This window comes from Nanorana parkeri, unplaced genomic scaffold (genome assembly GCF_000935625.1).
Source record: "Nanorana parkeri isolate BGI_ZX_2015 unplaced genomic scaffold, ASM93562v1 scaffold1061, whole genome shotgun sequence".
Classification (NCBI taxonomy): Eukaryota; Metazoa; Chordata; class Amphibia; order Anura; family Dicroglossidae; genus Nanorana; species Nanorana parkeri.
Window position 1 is genome coordinate 316958 of NW_017307329.1, and position 24086 is coordinate 341043.

The window sequence follows — 24086 nt, forward strand, 5'->3', positions numbered from 1 at the left end:
GGGTTATGGACCCGCTGATCGCCTATATGTGAAACACCCGGTAACGGGTGTGTGCATTGATCGGGTCTTTTCTGCCCGTGCGTGCCCGCTAGGGGGCGCGCGCGAGCAGAAAAAAATTGCCGTCTGGAGACGGCAACCCGCAGATGCTGCAGTGCCGTCCGTCCGTTTTTTTACTACGGGCGGACGGCAAGAGGTTAATGTGCATTCTGGTACACTGCAAAAAATACAGCAGAACTGAAATTTTTTGGGGAGTGTTACAGCCCATTCACTTGACACGATTACACCTCAACACACAAAAATGCAGTGTTATTGTGCTATCCATAAGAGGTGTCAGGGCTGCACTTGAGGCCCTATATTGTTTTCAAATTGCCACCACTGCTCTGTAGTATTTCCTTTGCCTACTACCCTGACAGCTACATCCAGGTTATGTAGAGCGGTGAGGAGGGGCGAGAAGATGGGCCAGCACAGACAGTAATTAGACTCTCACAGAAGAGGAGAGGGTTATAATATGCAATAAGGAGGGGGCTGTGTTCGGGAATTAACTCTTCTTGGATTAGCCAAATGTTCTTGCAAGTTCAAGGCACATTGCAAGTGAATAAAAATAAATGAAGGAACGGAAAAACATTGCAAGCTATCATAAAACATACTTTTTTTGAGTGCTGTTGCTTGCATTTTTTTAGGTTTGTGGCAGGGTCTTTTTAAAGCTGGGTGAGCTTAGAAAATGTGGGAAAATTAGGAGGCAAAGTTCTTTGCTTAGTCAACAGAGACAAGCTGATGCAACCCTGCATTACTATGAGAGATTGCCCTACATACCCTGAATAGTAGATGTGTATGTTGGGTAAATTATTGGTCTCATGAAGATGTGATCATTTGGATATGAAGATGTATGGCTAGTTTTATGTTTTTAGATTTCAGTCTAACCTGGTGTATTGTGTCTAATAAGAACTTTAATAACTGCTTTATGGCTTCCCACAGGTAAAGTATGTTGGCTTACACTCATTTTGTAGCCCCCTCTTTGTCCTATACTCACTTGCGATCCAAAATATTCTATACTCGCTTTCTGATCCAAATTATTGACTGTGCATCCTTGTCAGCGCCACACAGCCGAAATCTTCCTGTCAAACTTGACCTCTGCACTCTTATTCAATTCAATGGAGAGTTTTGGAGTATGGAGGTTTAGTCCAGAGTAGGAGCGTGCACTCAGGAGCACTGCATAGGATTGATTAAGAGTGCAAAGGGCATGCATGCGTCTACCCGGGAAGTGGTTGTACAGTGCTGAAGAGGTTGCAAAAACGATATCTTGCTGAATTGGGGACAGGTGAGTATAAGACTGGCAGTTGTACGACAAAATGAGTGTAACTGCACCACTTCAGATACATATTAAAAAACACATTTTAGTCCAGTTGTTAACTGTACAGAACTAGCCTAATTTCCTCAATCTGTCAGCGCTCGGACTAGGCGAGGGAGAGTCAGCCAATCAGCTATTTGGCTTTGCAGAGCACTTTCAGTCAACAGCTTTAACATGTTTACAGGATGAGCATGCAAAGTGATGACTTGCCCGGTTTGTATCTGCTTATTAGTTGTCCAGTCACAAGGGAGATAAGGGAAGTAACCAAGCTGTATTGCTCAACTGCACTAGAGAAAAGTGTGAGGTCACCAGCATGGCTGTGTTGTACTTGGATTACAAGACTGTCTAAACACAGTTGGTAGAGGTTTATATATATATGTATTTCAACTGTGTATTTAGCTTTGTGCTTAGAATGCAGCTTTGATCATTTTCAGAGACCATGAAAGCAAAAAACATTTTGAAGTAGTTTATAAATAAATATTAAAACCATTACCAGTTATCTAATAAAAATGTTCAATAAACAATTACTTCTTTGATTTTTTGTTTGTTAAAATAGATACATTTCCTTCAACAGGTCATGGGATCACTACGGCTATTGAGAAGGCAGAGAGCACTCTGGGAGTTCCCAGCCCTGTAGAACTGTCATTTAAGGACAGAGCAGAGGCAGCAGAAGGCAAGTGAAAACTCCAGGTTTTTTCTGATAATTAAAGTTTATTTGGATAAACAAAAAAGCAGCAGGCAACTTAAACGCCACAATGCAAACATATTCCTATGAACATTTCAAATATATTACACACATAACAAATGAGGTCCAGAAAATGTCAGAGAAATTGTTGTAGGAGGAGCAGCACAACACAGCAGCACATGCATACAGTGGCGTAGTGAGGGGCACTTGCCCCCGGGCGCCTGTCTGAAGGGGTGCCACTGCAGGGGTGTGGAATTCCTAGTGCCCAATGCCTGGGACATGCATTTTCAGGTGTCCCAGGTAGGTGGGTTTTTTTTTGCCTGCTCGTCCGTCCCCAACAACAATTAGTCCAGAGCATTGAACTATAGTTTGGTTTGTGGGGTGGTGGGGGTTGTGCTAATGAAAGACTTGACGCCGGGTGCCTCATGACCTTGCTACGCCTCTGCATGCATATTTCATCTATCTTATGGTGGAAGGACACTTTTAAATGCTGTGGATCCCTGGAAGCCAAAGGCCCGATAGAGAGTTATGTTTTTCTTGGGTGTCATGAAGATATGCTGTAAGGTGCTCTATTTGCATAAGATGACAGAATATTTGTTCCCAGTCACTAAGGTTGGGGAAGAGTGGGTTTTCCCCAACAGGGTATAACAGCATGGGCTGCAGCTATTGCCATTCTCTACAGTTAATGCACTGTGTATCATAAATAATTGCCAGTCTCTACAGTTAATGCACTGTGTATCATAAATAATTGCCAGTCTCTACAGTTAATGCACTGTGTATCATAAATAATTGCCAGTCTCTCACAGGTGTATCTGCACCTAGTGCAGCCAAAATAAAAGTAGCAACCCCTCAGTTAGTTTATAACTAAAAGAGGAAAGGTGCACATGTCTATATTTGATTGATAAAAATAAATTTTATTTATAGTGCATGGCCAAAAGTATGCCACCACCAAACCCATATCATATGACCAAAAGTATATGGTTGTTATGCTTCCACAATAATGTATGTCTAGTTGCTGTTTCTAGTAAATTGCACTGGTAATGATATAGCATACAATGGCATTCATGTGCTTTAACCTTGAGGCAACAGTTTGGGAAAGCCCTTTTCTTTTCCACTACGACTGTGCACAAAGCCAGCTCCATAAATTCATGGTTTGATAAGTTTGGTGTGGAGGAACTCGAGTGACCTGCACAAAACCCTGACCTCAACCCTATTGAACACCATTGACATGAATTGCAATGCTAAATGTAAGCTAGGGTGGAATGTCCCTGGTTTTTGGAATGAGATGTCCAACAAGCTCATAAAGGTGTTATGGTCAGGTGTCCACAAACCTATATAGTTTTGTATTTTAGTGGGGGCTAGTTATTTGCTGGCTAGCAGGATTAAGTGCTGGATAATTTTTCTATTGCTTATTACCTAATGTCCCTCCTGCAGTCAAAGCATACACACTCCGTGACATGTTGGAATAGCTGATTACTATTTTTTGATTCGTGAAAGGAAATAGAAGCATGCAGAGAACATTAACAGGGTTATTCACTAAAGGGTGAATAGTTTGGAGAAGGCAGGAGAAAGGAACAATCTAGGACAACATAGCTGAACTGGAAAGTGAGCTGAATTGGAGACTTTTTCCAAATCAGCTGTTTTGTCCTAGATTGTTCCTTTCTCCTGCCTTCTCCAAACTCTTCACCCTTTAGTGAATAACCCTGTTAGATTTTTACGTCAAGTATTAGGTCACACTATTTCTCTTTACAGATGCTAATACCGGAGAGAGTGCCGAGTCCAAAGAGGGTGAGACCTCGTCACCGATTTCAGGAGCTCTGGGCTTCCTCTCCAGTATCTCCACTGCTGTGCAGAGTACAGTAAGTCTCTTTACATTACCTACTACAAGATAGGTCTAATGCTGATTCAAACTGCATTTAAAGTGTATCTATAACCAATATGTTTTTGTGCTGGAATAAGCAGAAAACAGTTAGAAACCCTGTCAGGTTTTTATTGCTTTCTGTGACCCCATCTCTCACAGGTGTATCTGCACCTAGTGCAGCCAAAATAAAAGTAGCAACCCCTCAGTTAGTTTATAACTAAAAGAGGAAAGGTGCACATGTCTATATTTGATTGATAAAAATAAATTTTATTTATAGTGCATGGCCAAAAGTATGCCACCACCAAACCCATATCATATGACCAAAAGTATATGGTTGTTATGCTTCCACAATAATGTATGTCTAGTTGCTGTTTCTAGTAAATTGCACTGGTAATGATATAGCATACAATGGCATTCATGTGCTTTAACCTTGAGGCAACAGTTTGGGAAAGCCCTTTTCTTTTCCACTACGACTGTGCACAAAGCCAGCTCCATAAATTCATGGTTTGATAAGTTTGGTGTGGAGGAACTCGAGTGACCTGCACAAAACCCTGACCTCAACCCTATTGAACACCATTGACATGAATTGCAATGCTAAATGTAAGCTAGGGTGGAATGTCCCTGGTTTTTGGAATGAGATGTCCAACAAGCTCATAAAGGTGTTATGGTCAGGTGTCCACAAACCTATATAGTTTTGTATTTTAGTGGGGGCTAGTTATTTGCTGGCTAGCAGGATTAAGTGCTGGATAATTTTTCTATTGCTTATTACCTAATGTCCCTCCTGCAGTCAAAGCATACACACTCCGTGACATGTTGGAATAGCTGATTACTATTTTTTGATTCGTGAAAGGAAATAGAAGCATGCAGAGAACATTAACAGGGTTATTCACTAAAGGGTGAATAGTTTGGAGAAGGCAGGAGAAAGGAACAATCTAGGACAACATAGCTGAACTGGAAAGTGAGCTGAATTGGAGACTTTTTCCAAATCAGCTGTTTTGTCCTAGATTGTTCCTTTCTCCTGCCTTCTCCAAACTCTTCACCCTTTAGTGAATAACCCTGTTAGATTTTTACGTCAAGTATTAGGTCACACTATTTCTCTTTACAGATGCTAATACCGGAGAGAGTGCCGAGTCCAAAGAGGGTGAGACCTCGTCACCGATTTCAGGAGCTCTGGGCTTCCTCTCCAGTATCTCCACTGCTGTGCAGAGTACAGTAAGTCTCTTTACATTACCTACTACAAGATAGGTCTAATGCTGATTCAAACTGCATTTAAAGTGTATCTATAACCAATATGTTTTTGTGCTGGAATAAGCAGAAAACAGTTAGAAACCCTGTCAGGTTTTTATTGCTTTCTGTGACCCCATTGGGGAGATTCGCTCTCTCTATTTTTCCTGCTGACCATTGTTACTGAGATAGAAAGTGATGGCAAATCCAAACTTTTATCCATCCATCTTTCCAAAATAGGAAAAAAAAAGTTTTAGCTTTAGATATTATTATTATACAGGATTTCTATAGCGCAAAACAGTTTGCGCTGTGTTTTACAATATAAGGAAGACATTACAGTCACAATACAATTCAAGACAAGATGGTAAGGAGGGCCCTGCCTGTGAGGGCTTACAATCTAAAAGGGAGGGGCAAGTGATACATGAGGAGGTAGCTGTGTGGGGAGGAATTGTTTGAGAACGTGCGTGATGGTTGAGTGGTTGGGTTGAGGTGGGATAGGCTTCCCTGAAGAGATGAGTCTTCAGAGATCGTGTAAAGGCAGTCAGAGTGGGAGATAGTTGGGCAGGTTGGGGTAAAGAGTTCCAGAGGATGAGAGAGACTCTAGAGAAGTCCTGGAGGCGAGCATGGGAGGAGTTGACGAGGGAGTTGGTAGGCCAATGAGGAGGGAGTTTCAATAGTCAACACGAGCGATAACAAGTGAGTAAATGAGTATATACTTATAATATGATATACTTATATCTAATTATACTGTAGATACCATTTACCAATCTAGACACAAAATTGTCAAGATCTTTCCCAGCTGCAGCACGGCTTCTCTTTTAACCCGAAATGTACCTTGTTGTAATTGTTATGCTGTTGTTTAGGGGAAGACTGTTATTACAGGAGGCTTGGACGCTTTGGAGTTCATTGGGAAAAAGACAATGGACGTGATCGCAGAAGGAGATCCAGGATTCAAAAAGACCAAAGGACTTATGCACAGGAACACTACACTGTCACATGTAAGCCATGACGTTTACAGCCACTGTAAATATGTTGGAGTCACAGGCGACTAATACTAGTCTGCTAGTAACTAAAAAGAAAATAAGCTGAACAGATCTATACAATTATGTTAAGCGCAATTTAATTTATGTATTTATTCCAGAACGGAAAAGTATAGTGTATTTCCAGTGAGTAAATATTATTGCAGTGTTTACCATAAAAATATTTATGTGGCTTTTTACATGCTTGCTATTCCTTACGTTTTTTTTGTCATTGTATTAAATATAGCGATCTAAAGATTAGCTGCTAAAGGGAGTTCAAAGGGGCTTATACAGTTTATTGTAGGTTTTAAGGGTATTTCCACTTTTGCAGTTACACTATATCCCACTATATATTTGTTATGTGTTCCCATTCACACAGCATAAAAGAATAATAAAAACAAAAAAAGATTTCTTACCGTTCTAGTTGTTTCACTCGAGCATGCCGATGGCCAGGCTACAAGCTGAACAATTTAAAAGTGAGAGCGGAGGGACAAACTGGGGACAGAACACAGGCCCCTTTTAACCCTTTGTTAGGACAGGCAGTGTTCAGATATACTTTACTGATAATGAGATCTGCCAGCATAGTACAGACAGGGTTCATCATGGTAAACATTAACATTCAAGCCCCCTTAACATAGCAGGGTTAACCTTCAGTTTTAAAGTGTTATTAGAAAAGAGTAAAAAGGTAAGCAGCAATTTTTTTATTTTATTTGTAAAGTATGCAATGTTTATGGGAACATCTAACAAATATAAAGTAGGTGTTATCCCAATTTGGCTGTAAAAGTGGAAATACTTTCAGGCTAATTCATAAGGGTAGTGCAATTAGCAGTCATGAAGGGCATTGTGTACCCAATGTCAGCCAATCAGATGATTAACCACCTAACTAAAACAAATTCAAATGAGATTACCATGAGTAACAATTGTGCGCCTTATTGAATAAGTCTTTCTGTCAATTTTTGACCGTTACAATTAACATGTATAAATACAGAGTTAAAGGAGAACTATGAGACAAGTGAAAATCACTCAGCCTCATAGTTATAGCCGACCTGTGACAATGAAACTGTCACCGGTCGGCTCAATAGATCGGGAAGTGAGCGAACACATACCGTCGCTCGCTCACTTCTCGATCTATCCGTGCAGAGAGCCTTGACTGTCACTCACGGCTCCCTGCAAGGATTCCCCCCCTGCCCTGTCCGATCCTCCAGCGCTGACTAGCGTAACCGACGTGGGCATGTACAGCTGGCTCTGCCTCTGGATAGGCAGAGCCAGCTGTCAATCACGCAGCTGGGTGGATCCAGACAGTATTGTCGGGATCCGCCCTGGCTGCGGCGTGTCTGTATACCGCGAGCTGTAGCTCGCAGTATACTGATTTTGGGTGATGGGAGGACGCCAGTTTGTGTCCTCCCGTTACCCTTAGGAGAACTATGGTGGTAAAGCCCTGACCCCCATAGTTCTCCTTTTAATTATAACTCAAATTCTGTATTTAAAGAAGCATTTTACTGGCATTTCTACCATGGATCGTCACTCTACATTATTTGTTCTGATGTTTTTTTAGGTTTTAAGGGAAGCGAAAGAGAAAGAAGAGCAGCGCGTCATCGGCGAAGTTACTACAGAGACAGATCGACGAGCGCACTACGGCCTGTTATTTGATGAGTACCAGGGCCTGTCCCATCTGGAGGCCTTAGAGTTGTTGTCCAAGGAAAGTGAGGGGAAGGTAGGTTCCCTAAGTTGCTGTTTCAGTCTCTGCAGTCTGTACATGAAATTACTTAAACACTCCTAAAGCGTATATAATTCAGTATGGGGAATCGTAAAAACAATAGTTTTTTAGTTTTTTTTTAATATGTAGCTGGGGAAACAGATTTAATACAATGACTATATCTATCTCCCACTAGATCCGTACGTTTAAATCCTTATGGACACTTTTGTTTTAAAAAAAAAATGGATTGTGGTCAGGTCAGACAGTGTTAGTGGTTGTCTGGGCAAAGAAAATCTCTGCAATACATGTCAATTTCCCAATGTTTTAACTTTTTAAAATGCTGCAAGTACATAAAAATACCTGGTGAGCCTGACAGAAAGCTTGTGAGCTCCCATCTTCCTGTTTGAGCTGACAAGTCTCTGCTGCACTAAAATCCCAAACTGTTTTGTCAGTCATGGCTGAGTTCTTCGTTGCTGGACTACAAAAGTATGTGATGACATCACCGCCTCCCCCTCTCCTCATCCTCATAAGCCTTCTTTGTTAACATTCTCAGTAATTCTCAGTACAGGGGAGACAGGGCTGACAACACTACTTGGGATTTCAGTGCAGCAGGGACAGCGTTGTCATACTCACGTGGTATTTTTCTATACTTGCAGTGTTTTTAAAGAGAAACGACATGAAGAAATATGCATGCGTTGCAGAGATGTACGGAAATTTTATTTTTTTCCCCCCAGACATACACTTTACATATACATATGGGCATGTATGACCAGCTTAATGGGACACCAACATCAAACATGATCCTTCATTATGTTCTTCAATGTCATCATGTTCTGTTTAACTTTCTCAGAAGGTATAGCCTATAGCCACCGGGTGCCATTCAAGTTTCCTCCTGGCTATTATCCTGAGCATTTGCCTATCCTGCTCAATAAATCTCTATGGTATCCAACATTTTTTTCAACCCTGAATTTTGAACCTGTGAATGTGCAATATACATGTTTGCTGGTTGAGCTCCACTGCTTGTGGTCCTCAGTAGTGCGTAACACATAATCAATTGACAGGAAGCTGCAGGCCCACCCAATACCACCAGGAAAGACCTGCTGAATTTGAATGTAGTACATTATGTAGAAGTCTTTTTTTTTGTTTTTTGTTAAGAGCCCGTGGACGTGCATCAAAAACAAACTTCCCCCGTGAACAAAAAAAGTGAACCGTGAAATCACAGCACACAAAAACGTGCACAAGGGTGCTTGGTCCTTCAATAAAGACGGGACCTCGATTCCCGACCCCCTGGGGGCCGGAGTGCAAAAATATTGCCCCGGACTAGCCATAAGGCCTGTCCAAGAGGCGATGTGCAGAAATTGCAAGGTGGTGTGTGACCAAGTGCATCAGTGAGTCAATGTGGGGTCCCACACCCAAGTGACTTTCTGAGCACCCCTGGGACGCCACCCCCAGGGGGCACAACACCACGGGCTCTGCCGCCTCCCAACCCTCCAGGCCTGACCAAGCTTTGTATCCATTCCCATCAGAAGGTAGTGCCGTCCAGGATCCATCCCTACCACCGGTGACAAGTCCAGCATAACTGGACCAGAATCTAACCAGGAGGGACTGTACCCCATCTGACACCTACCAATTACGCCGGTAAATACCAAGCCACCATCCTTCTCCCTTGAAAAGGAGTGGTGTCGTTCTTCCACCGACAACTGATGATAAGAACAGATACTACACTTGATCTTAGCCAAAAGGCCTAGAAGTCATGTTACAGTTAAACAGAGTGGACTTGCTGCATTTTGCACAATTGCAGTGTATCTAATTGGCCTTAGCAGTTGTTTTGCGTATTTTACTGGCCTCACGGAGTCGCTTTGTGTTTTTTCTTTTTTTTTTCTTTTATGTATTCGTTTTTGTAATATTTACCGTATATACTGTTTTTTTTATTCCCAGGTAAAGTCCATCTTTGGTGCTCTGTCAGGAGAAGAGCTTGCAAAACTCAAACTGGAGTTGGAATCCTTAAAGGAAGTTTTCTCATTGGAAGAATTTGATGATGATGAGGAAGTGGAGAAGGGTAATTTTTCCGAATTGTGTGTGTCTGCATACACCTGGTGTACAGCAGATCTGGGTCACAGACTGGTGCTAAGGGGAGCCAGAGTGGAGGGTGATATAGTAAAGCTTATCTCTCCTGAAACGTTTGTAAGAAAAACACCAGTGCTGAAGTGCAAGGACCTTGTGGTGTCTGCAAGTATCAGATCAATCTCCATGGAGCCTCCTCAGATCCTACGCCTAAGCTGCTGAAGATATTTGACTTCTTCTTAAGTCTAGAGTAAACTCCATCCCTCCCTGGCATTGACAGAGTTCCACCCTCTTCATTCAGCTGTTAAAGCATAAGTGCAATTTAAAACAAAATGCACTTATACGTTTAGACCCCTTTATGGTGCAGTGTTCTTGTGCGAATGGAGGAGGTTGTGTGAATGGGCCCCCTAATCATGACTTTGAGGTCAAATTCAAATAAGATGAAACTTTATTTACACCCTGGGACTATAATTTAAAGGGTCTCTATGGGGATCAACTTGATGACTAACTCAGGTACTTGCAGGCACCCCAAGGTTCCTGCACTTCTGATAGGTGATGAGAGGGGGCAAATGACCTAGAAAGTCTAGAAAGGCTTATTGCATTGGGGAAGAATTTGCCAAGGGTAACCAAAAAAAAATATTCTTAATCAAACAGCGTATTTTGTATAAATATAAAACTTTACCCTTTAATGACCAGTTAAAAAGTGAGGTGCCTGGACCAAATTTAGCAGCATCAAAACATGGGTTGTCTTACAAACATGTCACTGAGCACAGTGCCCATGTTTATTGACTAAAGCAGGGAGAATACTTGTCTCAGTGGGTAAAAAATAGCGACCAACCAAGTTTCTCAAACTGGTGTGGGTGACTATTCTCACCAGGTGCCATCAACGTGAGAAGTGTAATATCATATATATTTCTAATGTTTTCCTGATGCTATCAGCAAATACTTTGACGAACTATAACCCAAAACAGCCACACACATTGTGGGAGCAGCTTCACCACTTTGCTCACAGTAATTGCTCCAAAGGGGCAGCCCACAAAGTTGATCCATCCATTGCTTGTAGTGAACAGGTGGCCTTTAACAGTACATGGTAAATTGTCAACCAATTATAATGGCTGCCAGTAAAATGATTTTAATGTGACATTCTTTGTGCTGTTATAAATTATAACCGTTCAAAGGAATTTTTTTATTTATTTTAAAGTTCTCATAAAACATCAGAGAGGTTTAGGAAGTGAGCTGTGCAGACCAGACAAGGGAGGATTAGACTGGGATTAGACATCCTGCATGAGGGCTGGGACTTGTAGAGCAGGATAACATTTGGAGATCGGTGTTAATATTAGATCAAAGCTGGAAGCTGCACCTCTGGACTCCCCTCACCTCAGTGTTCCATGATCATTCTTATCTTGTGGATCCCCAATCTGTACTGGCTCATTCTGCTGCTTTCTACATTGTCATTTAATTTGTGTTTTTTTCTTATTTACACAGATAGATAGTAATCTAGATGAGGTTACATCACCATTATTTTCTGCAGCAGCTGAGCTTGTTCTATAATTAAAGCAGAACCATGTGACTAAGGAGTTTATTATTTGTCTGTGTTCCTTGGCCTTTCACATTGAAATCCACACTAAACACCATAGGGGGAATTTATCATAGCAATTGCGAGCTTGCACGGAATATATTTGACGCACTTTGCGCCAGATTTATGTTGCTAGTGTAATGTTGTTCATAAATGAGATTAAATAGACTCCAGAAAAGAAGACTCGTAACTCCAGGCAAAAAGCTTAACTGTCGCTTCTTGAAGAAGTGGCCATGGGGACGACTTAAGTTGCAATTATTTTGTTAGGTGATGCGCCAGTTTCAAACAGCCGCAGGACAAGCACAGAAGTAAATAGTTCCAAAGTTTCGCAAAACACGCACACTCGGGAAAATAGAGCAAGCTCTGGTCAAAACAGGCGCACATGTTAAAAGGAGCGGCTAAACAGATTTGCAGGCTAAAACTGCCGCAATTGCTTTGATAAATTCCCCCGTATGTAAGGCCAGATTCCCAGATTCACTATACATTCAGGGCCTGTTCACACTTTATTGCATTGCAGTGCGCTGCATCACACTTTATTTTTTTCAATGGGCCCCAAAGCAGGAAAAAATCCTCCTGTTCATTTTATTTCCAGTACAATGCGTATAATGTGTTGTGGTGCGTTGTAGCATAGCTGGAATCTGTAGGTTTATTGAGGTGCCATTTAGAAGGAACATTCCATGAGTGGAGGAGATGCCAGGGCCAGGAATTTCCTGTCCTGGCCTATATTTTTTTATTCTTTGGAATAAATGGAGCTTTGTTTGCTTGGAGTCCCAAAGCAAAGTGAATCACATTTGTAAAGCATGTCACTGTGCCTTATAAATGTGCAGTTTTTATTTTGTAAAGCATGGGTATGGCCACGGCCAAGCCATATATTTGTTTTACATGGACACTGGATGCAGAGGAGCATATAGTGACCATGTTACCCTGGTTCCATTTGGCTTGCACTGTAAATGCTCTTCTGTCAGCAATGCACTACATATGTAGGATGAACACTCACTACACCCTTTTTATTCCAGGAGCTTTCAAGTACTTTATTTCAGGAGCTTTCCAAGGGTTCCCTTTGGAACCCTTGGAATGTAACCTATGTGCATTCCATTGTTTACAATTCTATTCACTATGTGCCTGGAGACTTGGCCTCTTCTCTAACTTTCCTCTTCTAACAGCTGACCAGGACTTCATTCAAGAGTTATCAGTTTTGTTTCAAGACTTACAAATCTCCATGAGACCAGAGAAACTGACAAATGTAAGTGCATTTCCTGGATATATATACTGAGACTAATACTGGTCACAATCACTTTAATATTGCATCAAGTTCCTAAATTAGATAATTTTTTTGTCATCTATATTTATTTGCATTGAAGTTGCCATGCGTTCATTTGCCGCAATTTTTTTTTTTTTTAGAAGTGTGGTCTTATAGAACTTGGCTAGGGACTCTTGGCACATGTAGGGGGCATGATTTTCACAGCAAATGAGTGAAGAGTTCATCATAGATCTGCTATGCAGTGCAATACCTTTTAGACTGCACAAGGGTTATTTTAATGCAGAACTGATTTTAAAGTCATTAAACTGACCATTGATAGCAGGCAGGTCAAGATGCCTTCGTGTCCCATTGTTTAAGCTGTAGAGTGCCAGATCAGAGCTGTGGCAACATCCTTCAATGCAATGCACTTATATCTCTAACCAGTGAAGAGGTGTCTTGCAGTGGGGCAGGAAGAGCTCTGAATTTCTAAGCTTGAAAGACACTATTTGCATATCAAACACTCTGTACTGCAAAGTCATGGGTACTCTGCAGTTGAAACACAGATATGTGCTGGTGCCTTCAAGTTCTCACAACGCCTTCATATACCTATTTTCTTTGGTGCTTCTATTCTACATTAAGCGTAAGGGTCAGTTTTTACACTTTTTTGTTTTGCTACAGAAAATAATGTGCATTTGGTTTACTGCATGAAAATACATTCTAAATAAAAATCTCATTCATTTGGATGTGCTAGGTTCAAATCCATGGTCTGTAGCGGGTTTTTCAAATAACAGAACATGTTGCATGTGTAGTCCAAACCAGGAGCACCAGCCTAGGGCACAGTGTGTTACTGGCTGGATTAACAGCTGAAAATAAAGTGAAGAAGCCTGGAAAACAAATGCAGCCACCACATCTAAGGACTGGTAAACCGCAATATAATAAGCTTTTGTTCTTGGATTTTAGTATATGGGTCCGTGGAAACACCTGCATCGCGGAAAATCCATATAACCTCTCCTTTTTTACACAATGAACAAAGGCATATAAAAGCACATGTTGGCTAATAATGAGTTCATAATTGTGTTTAGAATGTGCAGCAGTAACATGCATCCAAAACTCGCATTACTGGAAAAGTGTGATAAGGCCCTAAAACTGTGAGTACCTTTTGATCTGGGGTAACTCGTCTGGCTCCAGTGAGTCCACTAGGTGGCAGCATCCTCCTTCTGATATTTCTTCCTATGTTTTAGCCGCTGTGAGAGCCCACTTCATTTATCATTTTGTGCTGACTCAATTAAAACCGTCACAGGAGCTTTGTGCTCTCGGGATATAGTTAATCTCTTTCCAAACGGACCCTCTGGGCTCCCAGCCTAGTTTCCTCAGTTAACCTCTTGATTTATTCCTGCTTCCTTGAATTGGTTTCATGAGCTGTCATCTCTTTCTGTTTCAGGCACGGAAAGCTGCATACAGGTGGATAAGTAAAGTGGAGGAAGGAGAGAAGAAGGTGACGGCAAAGGAGGAAAATACTGACCTCCAGGAGGAGGCTGACCAGAAGTACACTGTGGAGGTATCTCAAGACAAAAAATACACCATGTGCTTATTTGCTGCTAAGTTGCCTAACTTATTTTTCAAGTGTGGTATGTGTCTTTCCTTTCAATCATTTCTCTAATGGCAGTGATCTCTTGCAGTCTGTTGTGTGTGTGCCCAGTCTCTGACAGTCTATTGCAGCATGTCCCTAATCTCCAACCACAACTGCAGCTTGTGTACAGTGTGTCAAGTTCCAGACCATTTTTCTGTAGTATTAAATATACTATATATTATGTGTGACCCCAATTGAGGCCCCTTGTATCAAGCATGTTCACTAAAACGGGTGGGTTTATTATACCCAAATTAAAGTTAATTGTAGTGTAGATGTTTATGTTCTTTCCTGCCTTTTTCTGCTCTATCCAACATCTATCACAGACACCTTATCTGATCTTTAACAAAATGAACAGCGGGTGAGCTGTCACTTACTACAGTGTGGTTAGAAGTCAAATGCAAATATATTGCTTTAACTCAGTGAACGTTTTATTTTGTATCAGGATATACATGAATCAGCAATCCGGAGCCTGGCAGAGCTGACGGCTTGCTCTATGGAAGTGTTCCACAAAACAGCCACATTAATCCTGCATGGGGATGCCAATGTGGCAGCAGTATCCCGGGGCAAGGCTCTCTCACAGTAAGTATTTGGATCAGGTATCTTAGTCACAGTATTGCAACCTGACATTGATTTTGCTTTTATACAGTAGCACACAAGTAACACAGTTGCCAGCCTTTTTATAACAGTTTGCAGTGAATTCACTGTCCCTTTCATTATTGATTTCTGTGTAGAATGTGCCACATTTATAAAGCAATGGAACTGCAACTTGTAGAAGGAAATTAGCCGGATTAGTATAATTATTTATAATATTGGCCTCTTCCTCTGTATAAGCGCATCACTGTTTTTTGCAAAAAAAAAATGCCACATTGCTTAATTTACGGAAGCCATTTTACAATTTTTTACTTCCCTAGCCTGCAGACCCGTTCAGTCAGAAAAGCAGCAAACCAAGCAATTGTAAACCTGAGAATTAGTTTTTCTAATTCCGTGGAGCAAAAGCCACACACAGGAGTTAAAAATACAGATTATTCCACATAAGTCTTAGCAGTTTGATGCATGAAAACTAAACTAAATTTGCACAGAAAGGGTTACAGTTTTTTTCTGAACATAATTTGGCTATTTTGGATACAAATAGAGATTTGCACAGCTTTTGTGTCAGGGAATGCGGTGGATTTCTGTGTAGCTGGAGGGTAACAGATAACTAAACACACTACAGAATCACAAGGCATGTTTTCGGACAGGTTGGAGTTCAGGCAGGCAAATGTAGTCAGGGAAAAACCCAAGGCCAGGGCAGACGAAAGTCGTAACCGAGAGTTTGAGTTGATTCAGAAAAATAATCCACCAGCATAAAGTAGCCAGACATATAGCAAGACAAACCTTTGAACAGACACTAACAGGGTTATTAGACACAAAAGGGTGACGAGTTTGGAGAAGGCAGGAGAAGTGAACAAAATCGAGTACAAAATAGTTGATTTGGAAACATTCTCCAATTCAGCTCACTTTCCAGTTCAGCTATGTTGTCCTAGATTGTTCTCTTCTCCTGCCTCCTCAAAGCTCTTCACCCTTTTGTGAATAACCCTGTAAATAAATGTTCTGATCTCTATTCAAGCACTCCTGATTGAGGCCATGTGTACAGCCGGAGTGTGACTGCAATGCAGTACTGAATATCTTGCAACAGATTTTGGAAGCTGCAGGCGTATCATCTTGTTATTATTGTTTATTTTTACAGCACCATGATATTATGCATGATTGAATAAATACATACATTAATTCAAGTTACACAACCCAGAGAATACCAATTGCATAGCTATAATACAGGAGTAGAAGAGCACCCAGCCTGCATGGAACTTACAAACAAAGCAGTAGGGAAATAGACACATTGGTTAAAGAAAGATGGCTGTGCCTGCAGGAGATTGGAGCTTTCTATATGGTGATGATTATTTGGGTTAGAGAGAAGGAATTCAGAAGTTGTAGATTTAGAGGATTTCTATTTAAAGGTTCTAAGGGTAGAGACTAGTCCAATATAACTGAGTATGGAATTCCAGAGAACAGGGCTGCACCCAAAAAATCTTGTGATTTGGATTATTATTGTAGAGGAAATTATCAGATCACTGGAGGAGCAGAGAGAGTAGTTTGTGTATGAGGTCAGAAAAGTCAGGTATGTACATGTATGTGTTCTTCAGAGTTTTGAAGGTAAAGCACCACCGCTTGAATTGTTTTTGCAGGTTAATTGGAAGCTTGTGGAGAGAATGACTGAACATGATGGTAGATGAGAAATGATGGTAGAGAGAGAAATCTTGTTGTAGGAATAGATTATAGGGTTGAGAGTCTTGTGAGTGGAACATTGTGTAGAATGAGGTTGCAGTAGTCAATGTCAGAGCAAGGAACAAGGCCTTTGGTGGTCTGTTGAGATAAGAAAGGGCTTATTGTGGCGATATTTCACTTATGAAAGGATGTGTTGTTGTTGAGAAATAAAATTGAAGTGTACCTTGAAGAGGAAGTCTCACCTGCAGCTTATACTGCGCACAGAAGCATGGGATAAGAAGCAGGTGTTAGCTGACTGAGCTATGAAAAATAATAGAAGGAGAGATGTATTTTTCAATTAAAAAATAAAATTTAATATATTGTAGCTTTCCAGTCCTTAGATGTGGTGGTTACAATAGTTTCTTTTTTTTTCATGCTAAGAACATTTTTAGCAAGTACAGAAAATGCCTGTTGATCTTGCTGGAAATGCAGTGACCCTGTGACCATGTGAGCTAAAAGAAAGCACAAAGAACCTTATCTTTATTGTTCAGACTACTAATTCCATCAATCCACCGTCTAATGGTGATTAAAAAAAAAAAGTAATGGTCTAAAGACTTTGAGGACCTTGAAAGAACAGTCCAAAAAGTATTAAAAAAATTGTATAAAAACTTCTGCGCTCGATGACTTTAAATTACTCGGCGTTCCTCCTGACAGCTGCTCACTTAAATTGGCTGCATCAGTATCGTTCAAACACGTAAGCGTATCACCCAAAGAAGCAAACAAATAATGTGTACAAAATAAACCAATTGTGACAATAAAACAATACTTCTGTCAATTAATATTACATTTCAATCTTCTAATTCTACACAAGGGGCCGATTAGAACGTTGAAATGTAATATTCATTCACAGTATTGCCACAATTGGTTTATTTTGTACACATTATTTGTTTGCTTCTTTGGGTGATCGCGCCACTTTTCGTGTTTGAAAGAATAAAGATAACCAAGAGTCTCAAATGTCAGGTGATTTGCATGTGATTTTGCAAAAGCAGAGAGTGATAACCCTTGTCAGATACAGAGGAGAGGTCAAGGAGAAACAGGGAAGAGTCACTTATTGTTTTGGCTCTTTTGAGGACATTGGTCACTTTTCTACCAATTATGTATGGTCGAAGGCAAGCTAAAGAGGTTTAAGAAGTGAGGTTTGTGCGAGGAAGAGATTTAATCTGCGATAGGCAAGGACATACAGCGATATGGAAGAAGAAGACAAAAAGGGCAATAACTGTAAAGAAGGGTTTGAAGGGGCTTTATATAGTAAATTGTTCTGTAAAATGAGTGAGCTTCTGAAGAATTTCAGACCTCCAACTCTTCAGCACTGCTCTGAAGTCTGTGTGTTAATACAGTTTCATGCAGGTTGCCATAGGCATCTTTTCTCAGGAAGAACCTCCTTTAAAAATAAATAGATGTTTTTGGGAAACGAGCACGAGTAGCTATGTTTTTTAAGTGATTGTTGGTCATCATTGCTGCTGTGTGACAAAGTCTTATACTTGTTCTGTTGACTTGTTTATTTTTAGAATGACCATTTCATTGTGCAAAGAGATCTCTCAGCTTTCAAAGAAAATTACCACCCTCCTGACAACAGCTGGGGTAAGTGTTGTCCTCCTATGACATACTAACAATGCTACACTTTACTATTAAGGAGACTTAATAATTCGGATTAGGGAAATAGATAAACTGTAGATTACCATATACATGGCACAACTATCGTTAATTGAGAGCAATGTTACTTGGGACTCCAGTCCTCCCTGTGATGCATCCCAGAACTAGGAAACACAACTGACTTCTCATGTAGAAACAGAAAAAAAATCACAGCCTCTAAATCAGTGTAAAACCGGCATGGGTGGTGTGCAATGGGAGGGATAATTCACCACGAACCCAATACAAAATTACTCAATCTGTCCTATCGGTTGAGATTCAGTGTTCCGTTTATCCAATCAACAAAGCTCAGTGTTCCATTGCTAGACTTCTAATACATTATATGAAAACTGGAGATGTTACACATAGCAACTGGACTGAATCTATGTGCTTCAGTTCATTTTAATGTAAATTAATGCTTAAAGGAGGGAGAAGCCCGGTTTTCCTTGTTTCGTAAATCAGCTTCTGGGCTCTAGTGTGTAATAGTCCATATAAATATGAGGATTCAAATAGGATGTAATACACTTGAGAGTGTCAGCTTACTGACAGTATATCATTTAGGAAAATGGAAAGTCTGTGATTGGCGGTTTTCTAGATATCTAAATGCCCAATCACTGAAAGCTTTGCATTGCATACAGCCCATGAGATAAGTAGGTCAGGGAGTTCTGACTGGCTGTTCAGGAAACAGCAAATATACAGGGACATTGTACATTATTACCAAGCTCTGTGTCCTTTCTCTTCTTTCTAGGCATCTGAGAAGTCAGACATCCTGAACCCATTAATTACAGGAGTGTTTCTAGAGGTGAGTCAATTTATAGTTGGGAAATTATTCCTTTTCTGAATTCACATACTCGCATGTTACTTATTGCTGCCAATAGGAGTATTTCTAGATGATAGTTATTGTACTCTTTTCTGGTTTAAAACTGAATAACATGTATCCAACCGTTAAATATTTTATAACACAATAGGAGGTAAGTTTGTGTGTTTGGAAGCAAAGAAGTCCCTTTTGTATAAGTTTTTGGTTATTCTTAACTTACTATACTTTACTCTGAAGTGTTATTCCAATATTCAGTCCCCGCCATTCATATACTGGTGTTTTTCTATTTATATTGGTAAAAAAGTATAGGATAACACTTCTTTCCAATACCACCTAGAACTACAAGAACAAATTGACACTCTACTATTACCTTTTTGTAATCTGATTTTTTTGTACCAGTACAATCTTAATTTTGACTTTTATAAGCAAAGTTCCTGAACTGATGTACCTGCATCATTTGTCTTTCCTATTTGTAGGCCTCAAACAGCGCTTCCTATATTCAAGATGCTTTCCAGCTACTGCTTCCAGTACTCGAAATCTCCCATATCCAGAGCAGGACTTAATTTTTACTACACAATACATCATCTTTCTAGGGTATGGTGTCATGCTTTAACTCACCAGAGTGAAACCCTTTTACTAAACTGGAAAAGCCAAACAGCAAAAAAGGCACGCCACAAATGTTACATTGTCTTCTGTCACCACAAATATGGAAACTGTGTCACTATAAGGTGTGAATATATAAGAAGAGGTATGTAAAGGTTCTTGGGTAATGATAATGTTTCTGCAGACGGACATTCATTTTTTTGGGTTGGAAAAAGATTTGCTTTCAGATCTTTATATGTGATATAATACTAAATAAGGACTGAGCTAAACTGATTTAGAATCGAATCAAGATATGTATTTGGCCATACTTCTAGTTCTAGACATGTACCACTCTAAAGAGTAATGAAGGGTGTGCTACCCATAGCCACTAATCAATCTCTTTTTCATTCTACCAATAAAATAAGGATTCTAATTGGCTGCTGTATACAAGGAGCCTTCAGATACATTGTTACAGACAATTGAATCTGCCTGTTTTTACACCAGGTTCTAAATAAGAACAGAGTTACCAGCAGCCACCAATCAGGTTAACTGTAAGAAGATTCTGATTGGCGGCTATGAGTGATATGGAGTGTCACTTAGCATTCACTGGTAAATAAGGCCAGTTGTTTACTTTGACCAAATATTCCATAAATGCCACAACAAAAAAGTTTGTAGTGCCATCTCAGTAGTTTTTATAACATTCTTTTTGTGCCAAGTTCCAGAATGTTTGCCAGTTACTCTAATTCTAGTACTGTCATGGATGTAGTTTGCAGTCAGTTAACGGCAGCCAAAGTTGGATCGCATTATCTAATTCCATATGATAGACAAGACACCCTATTCAGGGCTTCCTTTTAGGAATCCCCAAAATATTGAAAATTGAGGGTCTGTCAGTATGGGCTTAGAAGCCTGGTATAGGCACTTCTAGTGGAATACTTCTGTAAGGCAAACCTGTGCTTTACCATTTAGGGCAAAGCTACAGGTTTGCTTTGATCCCCCATGTATCCCCAGCACATAATGACCTTTTCTAGTTCTTCTGCTGCTTGCTTGAGCATGGGGAGCTAAAGGAAATACCCTGTACTTTACATGTGACAGTGCTTGGCCAATGGTAACTTATATGGGGGGTCCTCATCTCCCAGCATTGGGGCAGAGAAAAGGGGGTACTATGTGCTACTGAGGCTGCATTAAATTGAACTTTTTGCTATGCCCTGCATGGGCAAAGCATGGGTTTTCTTTACAGGTCAAGGTGTTTTTTTAAAAACACTGATTGCTTTAAAGGAGAACTATGAGATGAGTGATTTCCACTCACCTCATAGTTCTAGCCGACCTGTGACAATGAGACTGTCACAGGTCGGCTCAGTAGATCGGGAGGTGAGCGAACACATACTGGGTTCGCTCACCTCTCGGTCCTGTCACGGCTCTCTGTCGTGACAGGGGGAGGGGCTGGATTCCCCTCTCCCCGCTCCGATCTGCCAGCGCTGACTGGCGGAACGGAGGGGGCGGGTACTCTAGATAGGCAGAGCCAGCTGTCACTCACGCAGCTGGGCGGATCTCGACGTCCATGTCGGGATCCGCTCCGGCGTCTCAGTATACCGCGAGCTGTAGCTCGCGGTATACTGAGCTTAGGGTAACGGGAGGACGCTAGTTTGTGTCCTCCCTTTACCCTAAGGAGAACTATGGGGAAAAACACTGACCCCATAGTTCTCCTTTAAGTTCAAATCCAGCCTGACCAAAGCATTAAATCTGACTGTCCCCAAAGCATATAAAAAGATATAATACTTGTTTTATCTAGGGGCAATATAATAGAGAGGAATACTTACTTTAATCCATGGTCCTGAAGGATTTGTCGCCACCCATTCCGGTAGTGATGATCAGTCCACAAAAGCCACTCTTGTTTTCTGGTTGGGTCGAAGATAGCATCACGCAGAATTCAGGACCAATAGCCACTGTGTTCCAGCATTGTACTTGTGACCCCCGCTCTGGGGAGGAAGATAAGAAGACTGGAGCTGTGCCTGCATATGCTCATGTGCCAGATTTATTTTTAGTGTTTGGAGTTCCCCTTTAATCTCAAAACGTCTGCCTTTGCTATGTAGGAATGACCGATCACTTTTTAAGGTAACACTGACTTAAAGCTATCTTATTGGGTGACAGGTATAATATTATTTCTTTAACTTTATTAAGCTGTGAAACGCATCAGCCAGCAACCTACGGGTCAACATACTTACTTCAGCAACAACTAAATACAATAGTTGTTTCTAAAATAATTTTGTTCCGCATTTATAAAATATATAAAATTGGAACTATGTCGTAGCAAAGCAACCAATCAGATTGCAGATAACATTGTTTCCAGTTCAGATATTAAAAAAGGCAGAACCTAATTGAGTGCTTTGGAAAAGAGAATTCTTATATATTAATAAACATGACCCGCCGTTTTCTACCAGAGAAATAAACTATCAATACAATAACAGTGTATTTACAGCAATATTGTGGAAGATAGGACTTTTCGCTTAATACATATTCTCAGTTCTGCTTTATATGTACAGTACTAGTTTATTTCTGTGTTACGTCATTTACTTGTAACTCCATTATTCTGATATTTGGTCTTTTACATCTACATTGTTCTTCAGTTAGACTATTCGACTTTTTTTATGTTATCTCTTGAGCCCTTCAACATCATTTATTCTACAGATTCAAATAAACTGGATTAAATCATCTTTTATAACTAAAGGGTCGTTTTAACTTATGCTTATACCCCTGGTTTAAAGGATAACTTATTAGATTTTTGGGGGGAGAGGAGGGGCTGTGGAGGTAACATCCCTCCATTGGACATCCAAGCTTAGACCCAGTTATTGTAACTAAAGGAGCCTTAAAGGCTATTTCAAGCCAAAAGTCTTTGATAGAATGGGGAAGTATTAGAACCTCTCTTTGGCTTTTACAACTATCCAAGCTCTATTACAGAGATTTCCCCCTCACTTCCTGCCCTGCTGACAATGGTTTCCCCAGACAGGAAGTGAGGGAAAATCTGCAACAGGGATACAGACGGAAATACAAATCTGAAAATCTTCTCTACTAAATAAATCATTTTTACTTTGCCTTTCTGGTAAAATGTTGTCAGCAGGTCAGAAAGCGAGGGTACATCTTTCTATAGAAACGTTGGGTAGCAGTTAAAACCCAACAGATAGCCTAACCCTTCCCCACTCTCCAACACTAATAAAAAGGGTTTTGGCTGGACATGCACTTTAATCTGTATTGCAGTCTCCCTAATTTGACTTTCAATAATTATTTGGGTAGATGGAGACTTGTTGGGTTGGTTATGGCAAGTGGGTGGAGTTGAGAACTGAGGTCTACAGATCTCATTGCCAATTGTTTCTGAGAGCTATGGAGCTGCAGGAAGATTCAGATCACCCATTGCCTAAACACTATGAAGCAACCATTTGTATGCTGTACATACCTTCATGAAATCAGCCATTGACATCCGAGACACAAAAACATTAGTAAAGGCTGTATTGATATTGTAAAATAATACCAGAATGCATCTTGTTTATAAGGAACCAGTAAAACATTTTAGCATTTTTAGTGTAATAAAGGGCAGTTTATGTCTGTCAATATTTTGTTGCTAGCTCTTAAAGGGTCAGTCCACCCAAAAAGTATATTCCTGTTTATGGCAGATGCTGGGGAGTTAAACCAGCCAACAGTGAGAAATATTCACACGAGTTCCTTGTTGTGCTGCCACAAACCATACACAGAAGTCCCGCTCTTGCTGTTGTAATTTTATTTTATGTAACAGAGAAGGAATTTAAAGGAGTGGTAACACCCCAAGGCTGGAGTGCTCAAAACACTATGGTGAAGGGCCAGGAAATATTGCCGGTTAAATCTCCCCACAGAGTTTTTGATAGAGAAGTCAAGTGTACACGTACAGGATATAATTAAGGGAGCTGTCATAAGCTCCAGGACTGTCATCATAATCCTCGCTGTACTATCATGTCTGTCAATGACCTGTAACAAGCATAGAGTCATTGAAGTCTGAAAAGCCTAAACTCTCTTGTTCCAGGTCAGGTCACATCAGAATATTATTGAAGTCAGGAAGAAAGCCCTGGAGCCCACACAAGTTGGCAGTGGAAACTTCCATATTTCTGTCCTCCCAGGTTGACTTTAGAAAGACTGCTTATTTAGTGCAAAGTGATAGAGTCTGTTACTAGGCCACCTATTTTACCTACTTGTACTTACCTTTCCCCAGCTCCTCTGCCACCCTGTTCCTCTAGGAGTCATACCGTATGTAAGCTTTGTGTTGGAGCTCAGACTGGGTTGATGACATTGTTCTTCTGTTCATGAGTAACAGGCAGTTCAAAGAACAGAGGCTCGCAGACCCTTTTTTTATAAGAAATGTTATAATACAGCCATATGTGCTACAATATGA

General features: G+C 40.6%; 1 protein-coding gene across 1 annotated transcript in view; it reads left to right on the forward strand.

Annotated features, from left to right (window-relative positions):
- FAM114A2 (family with sequence similarity 114 member A2) overlaps nt 1–19722 on the forward strand; it is a 22643-nt gene extending 2921 nt beyond the window's left edge. Inside the window, exons 3-13 of the mRNA XM_018567556.1 lie at nt 1923–2021; nt 3786–3892; nt 5982–6116; nt 7693–7851; nt 9772–9892; nt 12637–12716; nt 14155–14271; nt 14786–14922; nt 18153–18225; nt 19022–19075; nt 19567–19722. Of these exons, the coding sequence (XP_018423058.1) occupies nt 1923–2021; nt 3786–3892; nt 5982–6116; nt 7693–7851; nt 9772–9892; nt 12637–12716; nt 14155–14271; nt 14786–14922; nt 18153–18225; nt 19022–19075; nt 19567–19653 (1169 nt within the window). The 3' untranslated portion in view covers nt 19654–19722. The remainder of the gene's footprint in view (nt 1–1922; nt 2022–3785; nt 3893–5981; nt 6117–7692; nt 7852–9771; nt 9893–12636; nt 12717–14154; nt 14272–14785; nt 14923–18152; nt 18226–19021; nt 19076–19566) is intronic.
- Nucleotides 19723–24086: the final 4364 nt, after the last annotated feature.